General features: G+C 38.7%; 4 protein-coding genes across 4 annotated transcripts; all 4 read right to left on the bottom strand.

Moving 5' to 3' along the window:
• Nucleotides 1–1,557: 1,557 nt before the first annotated feature.
• On the bottom strand, nucleotides 1,558–7,673 carry LOC119191065 (peroxidase-like). The gene is made up of 7 exons (XM_037445121.1): nucleotides 7,145–7,673; nucleotides 6,477–6,621; nucleotides 5,413–5,569; nucleotides 4,692–4,859; nucleotides 3,326–3,524; nucleotides 2,886–2,991; nucleotides 1,558–1,696 (listed from the first exon to the last, which is right to left on the bottom strand). The coding sequence occupies exons 1-7, from the start codon at nucleotides 7,224–7,226 to the stop codon at nucleotides 1,558–1,560; spliced, it is 996 nt and encodes a 331-aa protein (XP_037301018.1). The 5' UTR covers nucleotides 7,227–7,673.
• LOC119190930 (peroxidase-like) lies at nucleotides 7,577–13,048 on the bottom strand. The gene is made up of 6 exons (XM_037444578.1): nucleotides 12,924–13,048; nucleotides 11,050–11,276; nucleotides 10,064–10,180; nucleotides 9,041–9,189; nucleotides 8,274–8,466; nucleotides 7,577–7,590 (listed from the first exon to the last, which is right to left on the bottom strand). Exons 1-6 carry the CDS (start codon nucleotides 13,046–13,048, stop codon nucleotides 7,577–7,579), a joined length of 825 nt encoding a protein of 274 aa, XP_037300475.1.
• A 2,193-nt stretch (nucleotides 13,049–15,241) lies between these two features.
• Nucleotides 15,242–18,062, bottom strand: LOC119189365. The gene is made up of 2 exons (XM_037438877.1): nucleotides 17,520–18,062; nucleotides 15,242–16,154 (listed from the first exon to the last, which is right to left on the bottom strand). The coding sequence occupies exons 1-2, from the start codon at nucleotides 18,056–18,058 to the stop codon at nucleotides 15,257–15,259; spliced, it is 1,437 nt and encodes a 478-aa protein (XP_037294774.1). The 5' UTR covers nucleotides 18,059–18,062; the 3' UTR covers nucleotides 15,242–15,256.
• Nucleotides 18,063–18,105: 43 nt separating this feature from the next.
• Nucleotides 18,106–19,854, bottom strand: LOC115454083. The gene is made up of 3 exons (XM_037444031.1): nucleotides 19,820–19,854; nucleotides 18,185–19,197; nucleotides 18,106–18,126 (listed from the first exon to the last, which is right to left on the bottom strand). The coding sequence occupies exons 1-3, from the start codon at nucleotides 19,851–19,853 to the stop codon at nucleotides 18,106–18,108; spliced, it is 1,068 nt and encodes a 355-aa protein (XP_037299928.1). The 5' UTR covers nucleotide 19,854.
• Between the last annotated feature and the right edge of the window lie 89 nt (nucleotides 19,855–19,943).

Here is a 19,943-nt window from a genome sequence, read left to right as displayed (position 1 = left end):
TTCAAGACATTTTTTGTATTTAGCAATTTGTGCGCTCTAATGGTTGCCAATTCTCATTGAGGCCTTCGAGGGCTTGCGAATATTTCCTGGCCTTCTCCCCTCCTCCCATCGTAGGAGAGTTCCTTCTTGTTCTCGCACACTTCCTTCCCTAGATATCCCCAACTTGCCTCCAGGGCCCTTATTCTGTATGATAGTGTAAACGCGTAACGCGGCCGTGTCATGTTATCTTCGAGAAATGTGTGTGGAATGGTATTCTGTAAGCCAAATTTCTATTGACAGGGCGTAGCAAGCACTTAACACAACGCATCATGTTTAGGACTATAGAAATTTGGCTTACAGAATACCATTCCACGCACATTTCTCGAAGATAACATGACACGGCCGCGTTACGCGTTTACACTATCTTACAGAATAAGGGCCCAGGGCCCTGCAGTCCCTAAGCCAGTGGCCCATTTGCAGGTTTCCCCCGGCGAAAAAGGTTTCTATTTATATAGATTATGCAAAAAATAGCACGCTAGCACTTATATAAAGATAATGGATTGGGATTTAAAAAAAAGGAAATGTTTGAAATAAAATAAACTACAAAAACATAATTTATTAACAACAATACATTTATTAACTATTAATGAGTTACGAGTATTAGACTAATTCAAACTTTATTACGCATGAACAACCGATTTCCATAGTTATTTAGTACTAATGTCAATGGAAACACATCGTGAGAAGACTTGTATATAATTCTTAATAACAATTTAAAATTTCAAGTCTAAACAGCGATAAGTAGTCTAGTTTGGTGGAAAAAACTAAACTCAATATTGGAAGAGATCTCTGCATATTTGAAGGTTCAATTTAAATAGGTTAGTTTTACTTATAAAGTGAAGTTTCCATAAAATCGAAATACAATTATCTAAATATGCAGATTGTTTTGTTTCTATTTGACAAATGGTATCTGCAATTAAGAATAGACATTTTAGTAATAAAATAATAGGTACTTAGTGCTAACATAGCTTGACCAGGAAAATTAAAATCTATATGGAACTAAATACTTGTACTGGCAATATTGACTAAAACAAAAAAGCAAATGAGGCATCCCCAAAGCAGGCTCATTCCCTGTTCTGAATTCTATATATATAAATATGAATCTCTATTTCCCTTGGTCATCGCCTCACGCGTGAACGGATTGAACAATTTCGCTAATTATTTATTTGTTGTGTTAATTATTGCCAGACGGTTCTTATGAAAGAAAAGATTAAGGAAGTTGAGCGGAACATTAGAAAACTTAACGACAATATTACTTTTACATAACTATCAGGTATTTGAAATAACTGTCAGCGATTGACAGAATGTGCGCTGCATTTCATAGTTAATACCTCAGAACAAGAACAAGCAGTTAATACGGGACGATTGTTCGGTCAGCTGCTTTATAATCAAAAAAGGCAAAGGATGTTAACATCATTCGCCCGATTTAAATCGGGCGAAAAACCACAAGCCTTAAACATCAAAAAAGAAATATCAATCCACAAACATCTCTTACAATAATTTTAAAACCCTCACATTTCACCAATCAAAGTAACTGTCCACATGGTCTGGTGTGAAGAAAGTCTTCTGCTGGATGTATTGCTTCCGAGAGCAGCTGGAGTCCGTCCAAGCGTTGAGGTTTGGAGACGGGATGTTGACGCATTCAGTCATCTCATTACTGAAAAATAACCTCTGCTTAACCGTAATTTATAACTTCTATTCTACCGTGCGAAGCCCAAAAGCGGTATCTCAAAAAAAAAAAAACAATATCTTGATTTTTATGTCGTCAGATAACTTAAAGAAATACCGATCCAATGAACTTACCTAAATAACGGTTTCTTGTTTAGAACTTGTTAAAAATCCTTAAAAGAGTTTCTCTATCTCAGTTTTATATACAAAACCATAAAACTATATTTACAAAACTTCGATTATCTCGAAATAAGGTTTCCCTAACATACCGCTTTTGTGCTTAGCGGTAGTATAGACAACAGTATTATTTTAGTATCGGACCCCGCAGTCAATACCGGAGGATATCTGCGAATGGGATATCTGAATACCCCGGCTTAGTGACTGCAAAAATCTGGAGGAAAGTTTGGAGGAGATAGCTGGGAAGGAAGTGTGGGTGCAGGAGAAAGAAACCTCTAAGGATGGGAGGAGGAAAGATGGCCAGGAAATGTTCGCCCTTATAGGCCACAATGTGTTACAACCATATATATAGTGTATACACACTGGACTGTGTGCCTAGGGTCACGAATGTGGAGTCTGAGCGCACAAGAATTGCCTCGAAGGGAACGTAGGCGACAGTTAACATTGTCACAATTTATTTACTGACTTCATAAAAAGTATTTTATTTTCGACAGGAGAGTACTAGTGTAGATCTTTGCAACCCCCTCCTCCCTCCTCTCCCGCTTCAAGCGCTTAGCCGCTCCTTCAATAAACGCGAGTGCGAGGTGAGAAAACTTCTCTGTCTAATTGAGGCTTTAGGTCGGAGGTTCCCAAACTTTTTTTCTCATAGACCCCTTTAAGCATTTTGCTGGTTCCGGTGGACTTTTTTTTAGGTTTCGCAGGAAACTGCTATACACCTACTGTCCAGCCATCGTGGGGGGCGTCTAGACAATTATATTGGGGTTATCGTGCCTCTTACGACCCCTATCAATATTATCTGCCTACATTGATAGATGAAGTCAAGTCAACATTTTAGTACTTTACTATCAAACCAGATACATTTTCGTGGAATTTCGCTTACGAATTGTGAACCCCCATTTTTAGTCATGCCAACGTAGACTCCTGTCAAGTCTCCCGTGGACCTTTGGGGGTCAACCCGGATCACTTCGGGAATTAAGCTTTAGGCTGATACCGTCTCTTACCCATGTCCAGCAAGCAGAAACGCGTTGGGTTGTATTTCATGGACTTCCTCCCCGTGGTCACATATGATCCTCGAGAGAGTTGCCTTTCTTATCTCTAGCAGTTGTTCTGTAAGAGAAGTTAGACTGGGGTAAAAGCAAGCTTCGGTAGTTTAAGTATAGAATGATTTGTTTCGTGCGATTTGTTTTTGAAAAATATGTTTTTTATAAGTTTTAGCGATAAAAGTTTTGACAATTTTGAAAATTGTAGTCTCCACGCAAGAGTATGTTAGTACTACAACTGCTGGCCGTCATTGTGTCGACTAAGCTATAATCATCTCTTATCAAACGACACCATCCAATCTGCTCACAGCAACAGCGAGGTCACTTAGCAGTTCCCGTATAAAAAAACTTTAATAAGACTTAAGTATATTACGTTCCGATGAATAACAGCATCACGTTACCTTCAGTGAACGCTCCAGGATGCACCGTGTTCTCATACCAGAAGCGATCAGCGCGCCTCCACCGCAGCAGCTGGCTCGCCATGAGGCAGGCGAGCGTGGGCCCGAGCGCCGCGCCGGGCAGTGCGCGCTCCGCCAACAGCGCCGGGTACAGCTCGATGTCCTCGGGAGACTCGTACATCATCGCCATGCCTTCCACTTGCTAAGAAAAGGGAAACGAATCATTATCAGCCCGTGCAGTCTACTGCTGGACATCCTTCCTTGCGTTCTCCTCAGTTCTGAGGGTCGTGACCACCTCTCACAAGCTTCCGCTGTATAATATCACGCCATCGAGCCGACTGTTGCCCATCTGTATTGCGTCGTATACAGATAAATCAAGTGTGGTGTGGATCTGATCGGACTATCGTATTAGGTTGCGTCCACGTGCTCTTTTGCCCTCTACTTTGCCGGTGATCAGTTTCTCCAAGTTGTCGCTCTTCTTCCTTGCAATATGTCCAAAGTACTCAAGCACTCGTTTGAGGAAGATGGTATAGAGTCTATTAGTGATTCTGAGTTGCGTGAGTATAGAAACATTAGTTCGTCGCGCCGTCCAGCTTATAAGCCGCATCTTCGTCCAGTACCACATCTCAAAACTGGACACTGCTGGACATAGGCCTCTCCAAAGGTACGCCAGAGAGCCCGGTCTGCTGCTTTATGCGTCCAGCCGTTACCCTCTTGTGCAAGTCCCGCCATCTGGCCAAATGTTATCCCACGCTACGTTTGCCAGACGCGGTCTCCACTACAGAAGACGCTTACTCGAGCGGTTATCTGTTCCTCGACATATGTGGCCAGTCTTTGCCATTTCAATCTTCTAACTTAAAAGACAGAAATGATTGGAATAAATGTCACCACTGTCAGGATAGGACCCGTAATACGGTTTGGGGTATGGTTGAAATGATATTTTTTTTATTGTTTTGGATTATGAGACGGGCTTGCCGTTCGCCTGATGGTAAGCGATACGATCCATAAACAGTAGAAACACCAACACCTTGAATTACAAAGTATTATTTGGTATTCCACTGCGCTCGCCTGAGACATGAGATGTTGAGTCTTATGTCTAGTAGTTACACTGGCTACAATGTTCAAACCGTAACAACAGTGACTATATACTGCTTGCCGGCAGAAATAGCCATGGCAGCGGTACCTACCCAGACGGACTCACATATGAGAGACCTACCACCATTTTTCAAACTTACCACCATTTTCAAATTTCAAAGAGTTGTATATTTAAATACAACAATACAAATACATTATTAACATTATAATTCAGCAACTCCATTTTCTTCGATACTTGTAAGCATCAGGCAAATCTTAATCCATTATACATTACCTCTGGCTCCATCCATTCTAGCAGATCTTTAAACTTCTTGATCCTCGGCAGATCGCAAATATGTCTATATTCATTGTATGGAGGTAGTCCAGCGTCCCTGCCCTTCATGATATCACTCGCTAGGACATCAGAGGCTCGCTGAAGACGACCCAGAATTCTTTCTCCAACCTGTAATAACAAAAACTGTTCAGAACATAGTAGCAGGTTTCTCGGTATGTCTTACTTCTGGGTATCTTCTGAACTAAAGTGTAAACATTAACTAAGTTGGTTTTGTCTACGTAAAAAGTTTAGGTATTTCATTGATAGGTGAAGACTAACCATTCACCCACAAAAGTGTTATTAACTACATTTAGATTGTAGCAGTCTAAACCGTTGCATTATAATATTAGCCCTGTATTATATACTATCCCACTGCTGCACGAGCCTCTACTACTGAGAGGGATTAGGCCTTAGTCCACCACGCTGTAGTGCGGGCAGACTTCACGTACCCTCAAAATTCCTATAAAGAACTTCACAGGTTCAAATTCCTTCAAGATGTTTTCCTTCACCGCTTAAGCAAGCGAAAATTCACAAAGATTATATACACACAACTTTAGAAAAGTTAGAAGTGTGTGCCCTACGTGTTTTAACCAGCGGACATTCGCCTCGGCTTTCCGTTCCACACCCAACTAGGCTATCGCCGTTGCATTATTAGCAGTTAATAACTTGGTAAATTCCTCACGTCAGGATCCACAACGCCGTCCACAGCAGCACACGGCTGCCGGAAGGTGCCTTGAGTGATTCCCTCCAGAGTTCTGTTAACGGGAAGAGCTCCAGTGCGAAGAGTGAAGTCGACAGCAGCAAGTTCCCTGTAGAGGCGCCCGTCGTGGGTGTAAAGTCTGTGGAAGGACTACAGGTTGGTATGGGAAGATACACTAGGCGAAGTTTATTTATTTATTTGAACAGCCAACGAAACATACACCTTACATAGTTTTTTAACAATTCAGTAAGTAATTGCCGCAGTGCTGTTAATTACAGGCTGTCACAGCATGAACTTGTACATAACAATAAACAATTGGCTGCACCATAAGTGCAGTATATTCTATATAAGACTGAATATAAAACCAGATTTAGGTTTCAACAAGCGAGTTCAATATTTTCTTTTTGAAGATAGGAAGCGAGTCATTAAAAATGTAATGTTTAGGGTTAGGCAAGCCAGGCGGCCACCTAAGGCAAAACCTTATACAGAAGGCGCCAATGTTCCTAGTATCGTATCTAACCTGAATATTGTTGAAATTACAGCCGTGACCTAAAGATTTGTATATCCGGTTTCAAATATGGACATAATTTTGTCGAATAGCAAACGGAAATCATTGCAGGTCAGTCGATAGTCTATGTGGACTCTATTATACTCATCATCAGGAGGATTATAAATGCGTATAAAAAGGGGCTATCTAGTATTGCTTCTACACTATATTGTTTACTATTTGTGGTAGGTCTCTCATATGTGAGAGTCCGCCTGGGTAGGTACCACCGCAATGTCTATGTTCTGCACCCAACCAGTGTGTAGTCACTGTTGTTAAGGTTTGAAGGACATTATAGCTAGTGTAAATACTGCACATAAGACTTAACATCTCATGTCTCAGGCGAGCGCAGTGGAATACCAAACAATTTGTAATTCAAGGTGTTGGTATTTCTACTGTTTATGGATCGTAACGCTTATCAGGCGAACGGCAAGCTCGACTCGTCATTCAAAGCAATAAAGAAAGGCTAATAGATTATCCTGCAAGCATTGGATCAACTCACTTCAACCGTCCCTCCTGCATGGTGTGGAACCATCTGGTGCCTATCACGTATTCGATGGAGACACGCGGCTCGAGCTCGTGGTCGTAGTCGTCCACGTGGCCCTGGGTGTCGTAGATCACTTGGTTTCGGAGGAGGAACTCTTTACCTGAACGTAGGAAAAAGATTTTGCTGAGACTTTTCAACTCTTCGATTTTAATGATAAACAGTCACGCGTTTTACCCTCGAAGGGGGTAGAAAGGGCTATAACCAGTGCACTCATTTACGGTGAATGTATTTCGTCTCTTGGTAGAAGTCGAGCCTTACGGCGTATCGGGTACATATTTCAATGAACAGAAAAATCCAATATCACAGCTCGATCTGGATTTGAACGAGGACCTCAGAGTTGTGTTTTATTATCTATGTATGTAAACATTAATCCCTATTTCCCTTGGTCATGTCATCACGCGTGAACGGCTGGACTGATTTCCCTATTTTTTGTGTTTGTTATCGTCAGAAGGTTCTTATGAGCGAAAAAAATCTAAAAATTGCGCGAAAAATTAGAAAATTTAACGAAAATATTAATTTTATATAACTGTCAGCGATTGATAGAATGCGCGCTGCAAATTCATAGTTAAGACGGGACAACGTCTGTCGGGTCAGCTAGTTATAATATAAAAATAATAAAATACCTAACAAAATCGGCATCATTTCGTAATACATAATTTGAAGATACATCGCGATGTTGATCTCCTTCGCTGTGTAGAACAGCATATTATCGTCCCAGCACGGATTGAGGGCTTCCAGCTTCCGAGCTATAGCGTTATGGTTGCGGTATAGCCATAGGAAAAGAACGTTTAGACCGAGGACAGAGTTCGAGCCGCCGGTAGCTGAAATAAAACTTAAAAATCAAACTATTGGTAGCTGTAATTTTATAAAGCGACATCTCTTAATGTAACTTAGAAACTATTTAGAATGTAACACAAAATTCGTTCTTTTTTAATCTGTTGGTAGCTGAAGGTTTAAAAAACGACATCTATTAATGAAAGTTGGAAGCAATTTGGAAAGTTCTTAAAAAATCTTTCCTTTTATATGTCTTGGTAGTCTCTCTGGTAACTAAATATTTACAAAACGGTACCTGTAAATAAAAGTTAGAAAAAATTTGAATGTTCGTAGATCTTTCCTTTTCAGTCTCTTTAGCAAAAGGTTTAAAAGCGACATCTGTAAAAAAAAATAAGTTTCCGACTGTCAACCTTAAATGACGTTTGTATTCTGTTAAAAACTAACTTTAATTTCTACTACTCTGCCATGGTAAGCTCAAAAGCGGTATCTCACAAATAATCAAAATCTTGATTTTTATGTCATCAGATAGCTTAAAGAAATACCCATCCAATTAACTTACATAAATAACGGTATCTTCTTTAGAACTTGTTAAAAAACAACCTTAAAAGAGTTTCTCTTTTATTTTTTACCTTACTACGTTTGTTAACCTGGAGAGGGCCAGCTTATACAAACACACCGGACTTTCGGGTGATTGATTTAGGCACTCGAAGCCCTGAGAATTTCTCTATCTCAGTTTTACATACAAAACTGTATTTACAAAACTTCAATTATCGTGAAATAAGGTTTCCCTGACATACCGCTTTTGCGCTTAGCGCGGCAGTATTGCAGTTGACGATATTGATAATAGATGACTCTGAAGGCTAAGACTGACTTTAGATCGCCGAGCCGTCGGAGTAAGTAAGTTCATAAGTAATTGGTTTTTTTTTTTTTTTTTTTTTTAATCTTTATTTATTGGTTGTTAGTAAGAAAGTAACGTACGTGAATCATGACACCGCGTCTCTCTCGGCGGTTCGTTGTTCACGCAGAACCCGGCGCCTGTCGGAGGCCACTCCCTGCCCTTCAGGAGTTCAGCTCTCAGTCTCCCGCCCGCGTACTCCCGCCCCTCCGCCGCGCCTCGCCCGTCGTGGCCGTACACTATCGACATCTCTAGCATCGGCGCCGCTGTGTTGATCTGGAGGTTTGGATTTTTTTATACATACGGCAAAATAACCTAGTTCTATTTTAGCTAAGTCTTCGGTCAACGTACCTTTCTTTTGTTGGAAAATACTCCTTATTGCTACCATCACTTGGGGGATGAGTGGAACGTTTCTGTTAACTTTACTGGTCTTGCGGCCCAATGTCGACGCTTGGGAGTATAGTATCACCCGAGTGAGTATTGGATCAAGTCCCTAAGCCTACACTTTACACTGGCATACCGACTAAAACTCACTATGGCCTTCTTCGGCGCATCTGAAAGGGCCTCATGTCTTGCTGCACTAAGACAGCTGCATAGACCCGTTCCTGCGCGATGATCTTACAGCCCGGCTCAATATTTAATGACTAAAAAGGCTCCTGAACCAAGAAGAATTGTCTTGGCGTCTACGACAGTGGGACATCAACCCCCCGCATTATCGCCAATGTCGGGATCGCATGATTTTAGAATCTTCTCATCTGAGTGAACAGCCTCGCCCTGCTCGCTCCACGACCCCCTCAAGGCCCCGCTTATGATAAGCATGCAATTCATATCCCACTTCTCTTCTACTTACCCTCTCTGGCGAAATAGACGAGGCCACACAGCCCAATCGTTGGTAAGTGATAGCTCGTGTTAGATTGAGGCAGCGGATGTCAGTTCTTCTGAGGTGGACGTCGTTTGGAGGTACTTCTATCGGCAAGCAGCGAGGGTCTTGTCTGCCACCTGTTAATCGTTAAATATTGCTGATTAATTCAAATGCCTATTTTTTTACGTAACCCTATTGTAAACCAGTCAATATTAGGTCTCGTAAAGTTTTTAACTTAACCCGAAAAGAGTCGACTTAAAATCCCAGTACAATCTAAACAATAATTTAACTTTATACCCAACACAATTTCAAAATGACCCTGTGTATGATTTTATAAGATCTTATTTAAACACTAGCAATGTTTTATATTTTCCAATCCGTGTTTTTATGTTTGTAGCGGCGCGTAGGTAACTGCCACTGTAGAGGAACTGATAGTTGCCGATTTTTATGAAATGAAATGAAATGATTTATTTGAATCTGTAAAATGTTATACATTATTTAGATTCCGTCAATATTAACTCTACCACCAGTGCGGAAAGCAGTTTTCACCAGAGAAGAACGGGCAAGAAACTCTGGTGTTGCTCTTTTCAATCAGTTTAGGGTAAAGACTACAGTACATGTTAAAGTGAGAAGAGAAAAAAAAAAGTTTAAACTTTAGAGCAGTTCATTTATAGGCTCGTGAAATAAGGAATAAATTAATTAAAATTTTTATATGACTACACAACTCTCTCAGGAATCATGAAATTTCTCAGGAATTATGGAAAGGACAGATCCCTAGTTAGGTAGATGTTACCTAACCGGTCGCAGGCTCTCCGACGGTTCCAGTTCAGAGGGTACCGCAAACCGAAACTGCTACCGCAATTCAGGATTGTATATCGCCATCTAGTGTGACTATTAGGCATTATTTCCTAATTGTCGATATTTATCTTGTAGTTCCAGTGAAGTTGACTAGATGGCGATGTAATCAATTATGTAATCAAACGTTAAATATTTAAGTTTTGACTTGTGTACCTGGTAGACAGCAAGTGGTGGTGACTGCCACGTAGTTGGCCGTGTCGTGGACCGAAGTGATGTCTCCGGTGATGAACACGTTGTAGTTCGGAACCATGTTGGTGAAGCGACTGCTGGCTGTAAAGACATTCTTACTAAATAAGATTTGAAGACGTTTCAAATGTGGAGATGCGAATAACTGCCACACGATATTTAACACACTCTCTCGCCTTTTTGACCCATTTTTCATTGACGCGTGCGCTGCGTGTGCTCCATGCTTAGTCCAAATGATATATTTTCATACTCTGACGGAATTCATATCGATCGCTTATGTAATTCACACACATTATCACGTAATATCCCCGAAGGGCTATGTAGAGGTGCAACCAGGGCATTCACTATTCAGCAAATGTGTTCCCTTCCATGACATGATAGGGGGGCGAGCCTATATCTATATCGGGTACAAATTCCAGACTCCGGGCTGGTACTGAGGAGAAAAACCCAAATATCACTTTGCCTGACCCATGATTCGAACCCAGGACCCCAGAGCGCTGCTGTACCGCATGCAGTTCAACTACGCCACCGAGTCGAGGGAGCTTATGTAATAATAATAAATTATAGTCACTATTGTATTGTATTGTAATAATATCAGCCCTGTATTATATACTTGCCCACTGCTGAGCACGGGCCTCCTCTACTACTGAGAGGGATTAGGCCTTAGTCCACCACGCTGGCCTAGTGCGGGTAGACTTCACACACCTTCGAAATTCCTATAGAGAACTTCTCAGGTATGCAGGTTTTTCACGATGTGTTCCTTCACCGTTAAAGCAAGTGATAATTCACAAAGAATACACACATCATTTTTAGTAAAGTCAGAGGTGTGTTTGGATTTTGTACCTGCGGATATTCGTCTCGACAGTCCGTTCCACAACCAACTAGGCTATCGCTGCTGTTTTTTATTGTATTGTATAGTACCTTTAAAATAGAAATAAATAAAAACATCTCACCAGCTCTGCCATCAGACATAATAGCGACCCGCAGCGCCCTAGCGTTTGGCAGCGGATTTCCAGACTTAGCCGGCCTGATGCCACCATCAGCGCCATACTGCGGCGGCAGCATCCTCGAGTATGGAGTGAGTTGGGCGCCTCTCGACGGATATTTGAGGTTGTTGCAAGAACCGTCCATACGTCGTGGTTCGTGCGGGTTGCAGTCCGCGATCTCTATTGCGCACCATCTGGAAAATTGGTGGTAGATCTCTCTTATGTGAAAGTCCCCGGTAGGTACCACCGCAATGTTTATTTCTGTCGCCAAATAGTGTGTAGTCACTGTTGTAGGTTTGAACATTGTAGCCAGTGTAACTACTGGATATAATGAGACTTAATATCTCATGTCTCAGGATAGCGAGCGCAGTGGAATACCAAACAACTGTAATTCAAGGTGTTGGTGTTTCTACTGTTTATGGATCGTATCGCTTACTATCAGGCGAACGGCAAGCTCGTCTCATCATTCAAAGCAATAAAAAACATATATATTTTTATTGCTTAGGGTTAGTCTCGTGTAATTTTTCCTGTATGTAGCCTATGTCTCAAAATATCTCCTGACCAAATCCGTTGGGTGGTTTTTGATTTTTTCGCGTTTGGACAGGCAGAAATGATTTTATTCCAACGTTTCGAACACTTTGCAGCCTTCACAGTCACACCTGAAGTGTTGGTAGTCCGGAAAGTCAGAGTTACAATATCTACCTACATTTTATAATTATACAATTTTTTTTAATAAAAACAAATTGTACATTAAAAGTAGAATCAACAAAATAGTTATATTTCGTACTTTAGAAATGAACTATTTTAAATTCCTGTACTTTTAGCATCGCTTCAACTGTCACTTTACTCCGACAAACTCAAAAACACGATCATAGATGTCGCTGTTGACTCCTTCATTTACCGATACAGCGCGCTTCCACATTAAATTATGTAACAATTCGTAATACATTATTCTGTCCTTGAGCTCAAAATGATAAGTAATTGTTTGTAATGGATGAGTGAAAACTGCGGACGAACGAATCATTATAAAATTATTCCGTCCATTTTTAACATAGCAAAGACTGTTATTTATTATTGTTGTTAATTCAGTCATTTTGACTTTGCGGTGCAAAATGAAATCACATACTTATCTACTTGAAAATAACACTTTTTATTAAGATATTTGAGCCGTAAATATAAATATTAATTAAAAGGTAATTTATAATTACACGCCTTAATGCCACTAGTATTACTCTAAAAGAATTTGTTGTAGCAACGTCATACTTTCAGTCGGAAATACACTCAAGCATACTCGCACTAAACGATAAAATATTTAAAAATTCAGAAAACTTAAACCAAGGTTTTTTAAGAACATATTCGTTATTAATGGATGATTTTTGGCACAATTACAACAGAAGTGAAGACGAGTATGTGGTTTCATCTCAGAACATTGACAAGATTGTTCTTGTTCTGAGGGTTTCATTTACTAACGCAATGTCAAAATGACGCTATATATCGTCAATTAGACACTTGTGCTTTTTATTCTAAAAGCGGGAGGACGGAATGCAAGTAGTGTGCTCACTTCTCGCCATGTTTGTTCGGTGTGTGCATGGTAGATTAGCATTTTTATTAGTTACTTTTGCCCTGCTCGTAACTTTGCTCGAGTGCAAAGAATCCCGCTACAAAAGTCTTTAAAAGACTGCGTCACGCCAGTGCCATCCACTAAAAAATCTGGTTCAAAATCCATTTATTTCCTACACAAGCAAATTACTGGAATAAAAGTAGCCTATACCTTAATCCAGGTCTGTGTCTACCTTTACGCCGCTAAATAGTAAAAGCTAGCTATTAATAAAGTTACTTACGGGACCAGCCTCATCGCTTCCATCTGCAAGGCCGTGTCCTTGGGCAACACCTCTCCAGTAAAGGTGTTGTAATACGCCCCCCCTACAAGTCGCACCGTAAATATAGCAAGCACGAGTCGATCCATGCTTTTCGTAATGTTAACACAACTAACTAATTTCTTAGTAAGGCGTTCATTATATTATAATGGTAAAATTGGTTTTATCCTGTGATTAAATTGCTTGTTTGGATTATTGGCTATTCGTCTGTATCGAGTTGGGTGTTTATTTTTCTTGATTTAGTCGTTAAGGTCTTGAATGCTTGTGTGGGAAGGAGTTTTTCCAATTTTCTTGGACCTGGGTTTATCATAGACAACTTTCTGACCAAGGATAGAAAATAATATGGAAAGTGAAAATATAATGCTCTTGAAATGGCTTAGAGTCCAGAGGTTTCCAAACTTTTTTTTCCATAAAATGCGTCATATGTAATGAAATCATTATTTGAACCTGTAAAATGTTACTTTTTTTAAATTCCTTTATATTAACTACCACCAGTTCGTGCAGTTCTCACCAGAGAAAGGGCTAGAAACTCTGGTGTTGCTCTATTCAAAATTAGTTTAAGGTATAAACTACAATGCATGATGTAAAGAGTATAGAATCAATGTGTATTATATACTGTCCCATTGCCATTGCGGGGCACAGGCCTCCTACTGAGGGGGATTAGGCCTTAGTCCACCACGCTGTAGAGCGGGCAGACTACACACACCCTCACTTCTATAGAGAACTTCTCAGGTATGCAGGTTTCCTCACAATGTTTTCCTTCACCGTTAAAGCAAGCGATAATTTACAAAGAATACACACATTATTTTAGAAAACTCAGAGAGGTGTGCCCTTGGGTTATGAATCTGCAGACATGCGTCTCGGCAGTCCGTTCCACACCGGTTTTACATAGAACTAACATACCGCGTACTAAATATTAGAAATCACAATAACAACGTACATATTTGATAAACTACTTGATTTAATTTATATTGTAATTACTCCAATTACTTAACTGATAGTTAAACTAATTTTGTTGTTATTGCGTGAAACATTTGTCGATCAAGTAATGTATACCGACGAAGGAATTCACGCCAAAATGCGCGTTAAATATTGCATCCCCCCCGTGGCAATTCTTGTGCGCTTGGTCTCCGCACCAAATGCACGCCCATGCATGAGGGCACATTTGCCGCGACCTTAGGCGCACAGCTCGTGTGTATATCTCATGGTTGCTAAATTCACAGTGAGGTCTGTCTAAGGGTTCGTGAACATTTCCCTTCCTTCCAACCATCCTAAGAACTCCTACTCCTTCCTCTTCTCTTCCTTCCCTCTATCCCCTCCTTTCTTCCTCCCGGGCCCTAAGACCGTTTAGCTGCAGGCTGCCGCGCCTCCAGTGATAGTGGTAGGGCCCACCAACTCATCATGGGGCTGCCGTGGTTGCTAAGCCGGGGGATCGCTTGTACACAGATAACACAGCAGTACCCAAAAAAAAAAATTGCCATTGATTTGTTTTAAGTACTATAATCTATCATATCATATATGAATCTCTATTTCACTCATAATTTGAGAAAGACAACTGATTTCATACATATTTTTTATAAATTAACTAATACGTTGTTCATACGCAAAAAAATGGAAAATGTCTAAAGATTTAACTACTATTTTAATTTCGCGCGTTTGATGAACAAGAATTTAGCAGGCAGCTGTTATTTTTTGCATAAATATAAAAAATATATTGCTTCATAGACCTATATAATTATGTGTAACTGAACTCTTTAATCATTGGATCGATTTATATATTTGTTTTACGTGTTTCAATAATTCCATCAATTTTTGCTCGTTTAATAAAAAAGAATTGAAGAAAATTTTAGATTTTTCTCAGCATTTAATAGCAAGTTTCATCTTTCTTATGTATGTTACCTTTGTTTATGCTATTTAAAAAAACACACAAATTGCTCTCCATTTTTGTACCAAGGTCAAAATAAGAGACATTAAACTATATAGTTAGGTATAGATTGGACATCGGGACCAAATTTATGCTCCAAAAATTATAACCGATTGGTACTATGTTTGAAATGTCCGTGCGATAAGATGTCACAGCGTACTTAGATATTACTACAAAAATAATATATTTACAGAAAATATGCTAATATTTGTATTAAAAAGGGGGAAATCATGATATAGGAAAAATGAAAAATATTTTGCATTGGTATTTTGCTATTTCACGCTAGATTATTCAGCCATCACATAAGCGAAAAATTTTTAGAACTAGAAATATAATCTTTGAACTCTGGTCATAATAAATGAAAACACATTGATTACACGTCAAAAGCTTTGTCTATTTCGTTAAAAGGGTCAGTAAATACTTTCGTTGCTTTTGTAGTTGTAGCAGTCGGAGAAAATATAAGTTGCATATCCTTTAAGATCTTTTCTTGTATTTTATCTTTCTTTTCTCTATCTGCTGTGTTTAAAATCTCTGATTGGTTCAAATATTCTCCTAAATTGAATATAGGTTTTGTGACGTTAGTAGAAATGGTAGTATTTGTAATTTTAGTAGCAGTAGTAGTTTTTTTTACGGTAGTAATTTTATTTTTTACGGATGTTCCGATGCTACGTCGTATCATTAAAGGTAATTTGGTTTTCTTTGTTGTCACCTTTTGTTTTTGTGTAGTTTTCGTTTGTTTAGTAGTTAATTTGTTTTCTTTCTTCATGTTTTTGGTAGTTGGTAGTTTGGTAGAAATTTCAAAGTCGTTAACTTTTAAATCAATCAACCGGAGCGTTCCGTTTTTTGATATCTTCTCTCCGTTTTCAAACGTATTATTTTCAATACTTTTTAGTAGAGGTTTGGGGGTGGTAGTAACATTTCCGAAAGCTTTAGAACTAAGGACCTTTTGAGAATTAGACTTTTCTAAGCCAGTACCAGGCCAAAAATCTAATGTTCCAAAAGTATTTAATTCTGTTGTAGCTGTAACTTCAATTCTTTCTGTAGCAGTATTTAGAATTGTCGATTTAGTAATATTTTGTATATTTGCAGTCCGATTTTGAAATTCGTCGAAGTCAATATTCTTTCTATACGATTTAGTCTCGAATGATTCTATAGAGATGCCTTCGTAAGACTCTCTTGGTAGTCTCAACCATTTACGAGACTTTTTAGTTGTTTCAGATCGTTTTGAGTATTTTTTGGATTTTTTGTGGTGTTTCGTTGGTTTTTCGTTTCTGAAATGAAATATTCTGTTAATTACCTAACAAACAATAAGGGTTTTAATAGTTTTGTGTATACAATACTACTAGACTGTCTTGGTGACGTATTTGTACTGCATGCGCGGTTCGACAGCGCTCTGCGGTCCTGGGTTCGAATCCCGGATAGCTAGCGAAAAGATTGTGAACGTCCGTCCGATCCAACAATTAATGACAGCCAAAAAAAATATATATCGACGACGCAATGGTCCGCGCGAGCTGGCCATTTTAAACTAAAGAGGATATAATCCTACTTTATAGTTGCAGCTAAGCTACGCCTCCTGGTCTTCTAGTAATAATTTGCTAATTATATATACACTAGGTGATGCTCGCGACTGCCTCGGTGGAGTAGTTGTACTGCATGCGCAGTACGACAGCGCTCTGAGGCCCTGAGTTCGAATCCCGGGTCGGACAAAATGATATTTGGGTTTTTCTGCTCAGTATCAGCCCGCAGTTTGGAATTAGTACCCGATATGGCGATAGGATCGCGCCCTATCACATTATGGGACGGAACACACTTGGCGAAAAGTGGATGCCCTGGTTGCGCATTACATACGCCTTCGGCAATAAATGCGTGATGTTGTGTGTGTATAGTATTATTGGCTGATAAAATAACAATTCTGGTTTTTTGATTTCTAAAAAACGTTTGACTTTAAAGCGCAACATCGTAAGGAATGCATTGTTGAAAGTCTAGAGACTTTCCGGCCCTCACACCCGAGACTACAACTGTAAGCCAGGAGCGAGGGCATTCGACACCGAGCGGTGAAGCTCGTCGAGCCTGTGAACACTAATCTGTCTTTTTTTAACTTTATTTAAAGAGCTTGGTCGTTATTCCATGACTATGCAGCTCTGTAAGTCCGCTTTTACCCGTACAGACTCACTTTTGATGGTATTATTATTACATATTTTTTTTATGTTATAGGGGGCAAACTTGAATTTATCGTTCGCTTTAACGGTGAAGGAAAACATCGTGAGGAAACCTGCACATCTGAGAAGTTATCTATAGGAATTTCGAAGGTGTGTGAAGTCTACCAATCCGCACTAGGCCATCGTGGTGGACTAAGGCCTAATCCCTCTCAGTACTAGAGGAAGCCCGTGCTCAGCAGTGGGCAAGTATATAATACAGGGCTGATATTATTATTATTATTTAGTACAATTTTTAGAATAAATTGCGCGATCAATGAAAAATAAATACACGTTATATCTCATACTTATCCCTGAGCGTACCCTGTTGATATTTCGTGATTTTATTTCCGAACCCTTCACTTTCGAGTCTTACGTGATAAATGGATGACCCCTAAATTCTATTGCATTAAGTACTTAAAATCCTATAAACAAACTTACCTAAGATCTTTGTACCTCTTAGCTGTAGTTGTCTTTTTATTATATTCATCAGAGTCTGTATGAGTATTGTATTTAGTTTTTTCTTTTTTATTTTTACTTCTCGTTTTCTTAGTTTTGTCTTTCCACGTATTGTGTTTGTATTTAGCCGTTTTCTCTCTTGTTCTTATCTTTTTTACCTTTCCAGTATATTCTTCTACGTACAAAGTCATAAAGCGGGAACGTGCTGTTGATTTTGTATTTTTTTTATGTTTTCTTTTGTTTTTACCTTTACCTTTCTTTTTTGTAACTTTTGTTGTTTTCCTATCGTTAATATTGTATATTTCTTCAGAGTCGTAGAATTTGTCGGTTGTATATTCTGTTACAACGGAGAACCGTTTGGCTTTTTTGTGTTTTATTTTATTTTTCTTCGGTTTTTTTACTTCCTCGTGCGGTATTTTTGTTGTTTCGTCCTTCGTGTCTGTAATAGTTGAATCCTTGTTTATTTCTTTTTTGATTTTCAATCTATCTTTTGTGATAGAATCAAACTTCTCTTTTACCATTTTAGGTATGTCTGGCAAATTCAGGTTGATAGACTTTTCAAATTCTTTTACGACGTCCTTTGGAGTGTCTTTTAATTTACCAAAGATACTTTTATCTAGGGTATCAACTTTTTCCTTTCCAGGGACATTTATTTGCGGGTCACGATCTTTTATGGTATTAAAGTTTAATTCATTGTTGTTTGTAGGTTTTTGAGAAGTATCTTTTATATTTATTTTTGGAAATTCTACTCTCAATAAATCTTTAGAATCGAATTTAACTTCCATAACTTCAGGAGTTGTAACTTTTGAATTTTCGAAATACTTTACAGTATTAAACTGAAGATTGTTTCCATCATCTTCTTTATTAGTATGCTCATTAAAGACATGATTGACTGGTGAAGTACCTTTCGTAGTTTTGTCTCTGCCACGTTTGTCAAATTCCGTATATCTTATATTCCAAACCTTATGCCCTTGTCTAAAAGGGTCCATGAAGTTTTTCCAAAACGTTTCCAGTCTGATTTTGAAATCTTTACGCGCGTTAACGTTCAAGTTAGTGTAATGGTCAAATATAGCATTCCTTAGACCCTCTCTGATAATTTTAATTAGATCTAAATTAGCTCTTTTAGACTTACTTTTATAAAGTTCAATATTGTTTAAGAAGTTTTTGAGTTTGTCTCTAGACTCTTTAGGGTATAACGAATTGATGTAATCTAAAAATTCTTTTATACCTTCTTCTCCCGTTTTTAAAGTATCGATGACTGTTTCTATATCATATCTCAGATCATCAGGGGTTTTGTCTTTAATCTGATTCAATTTTCGTCCGACGAATTTCCTCATATCATTATTTTGTAATAATTCGAAAAATTTACAGCCAGCGTAATGATATTTTCTTATTTCATCATCGATGACGGTGACGACGTCCTCCAAATCATCGTCATCATATCTGTTGATCATTTCGAAGAAGTTAATGAGGTAATCGGTGAATTTAAAGTCTTTATCCATCGATCTTCTTCCACTTTTTTCTTTGAGTACATTTTTTATTTTACCCAAGAATTTTTCGACGTTGTCAATGATTTGCAGGTCTGTTTCTTTATCGTTAAACTCTAGTATTGTGTCTAATGCTAGATTCACGCTGCGGGGCTGAATTGATTCGGTTTGACCTGGAAATAGGAGTAATATAATGTAGGCATTTATTTTTTAAGGGGAATGTGAGGATTTTGATACTAAATGATTTTTGGAGACTTATCGCATTTTTTTTTTGGTTTGAATGACGCGACAAGCTTGCCGTTTGCCTGATGGTAAGCGATACGATCCATAAACAGTAGAAACACCAGCTTGAAATACAGAGTATTGTTTTGTATTCCACTGCGCTCGCCATCCTGAGACATGAGATGTTAAGTCTCATTATGTCCAGTAGTTACATATGATAATAACAAACGCTGCTCTGCTATTTTGTGATATTACGGACGCCAAAGGCAAACATTAGAGAAAAAACTAAAAGCCAGAGTATTAAGAATGGCCGGTGCAAATTATGATAAGGAACCGAGATTATTAAGAAAAAGATAAATAATTAAAATTAAACTATTTTACAAATTTTATCGCAGTTTTAATATTTTACTTTTCTCCCGACGTTTCGAAGACTTTGCAGCCTTCATGGTCACGGGGGGGACTGAGGTGACTGACCTCCGAAAAAAAATCCCAAAATAGTTTCATTTTAACGTCTAACATCCGCGTAAACATAAGAAATAATTATAAAGATAAATAATATTTAAAAGTGCGTACCAAATACACAAATCAATAATATTGTAAAATACATAATTCAAACTGTTTCCATATTCTGTTTTTATAACATAAAAATGTTATTGCTTAGAGCATAATATAATAGTTATAGTGATTTGTAAGTTTG

Source organism: Manduca sexta, chromosome 1, assembly GCF_014839805.1.
Source record: "Manduca sexta isolate Smith_Timp_Sample1 chromosome 1, JHU_Msex_v1.0, whole genome shotgun sequence".
NCBI lineage: Eukaryota > Metazoa > Arthropoda > Insecta > Lepidoptera > Sphingidae > Manduca > Manduca sexta.
Note: the sequence above shows the minus strand (reverse complement) of the source record. Positions and strands in the feature narration are given on the sequence as shown.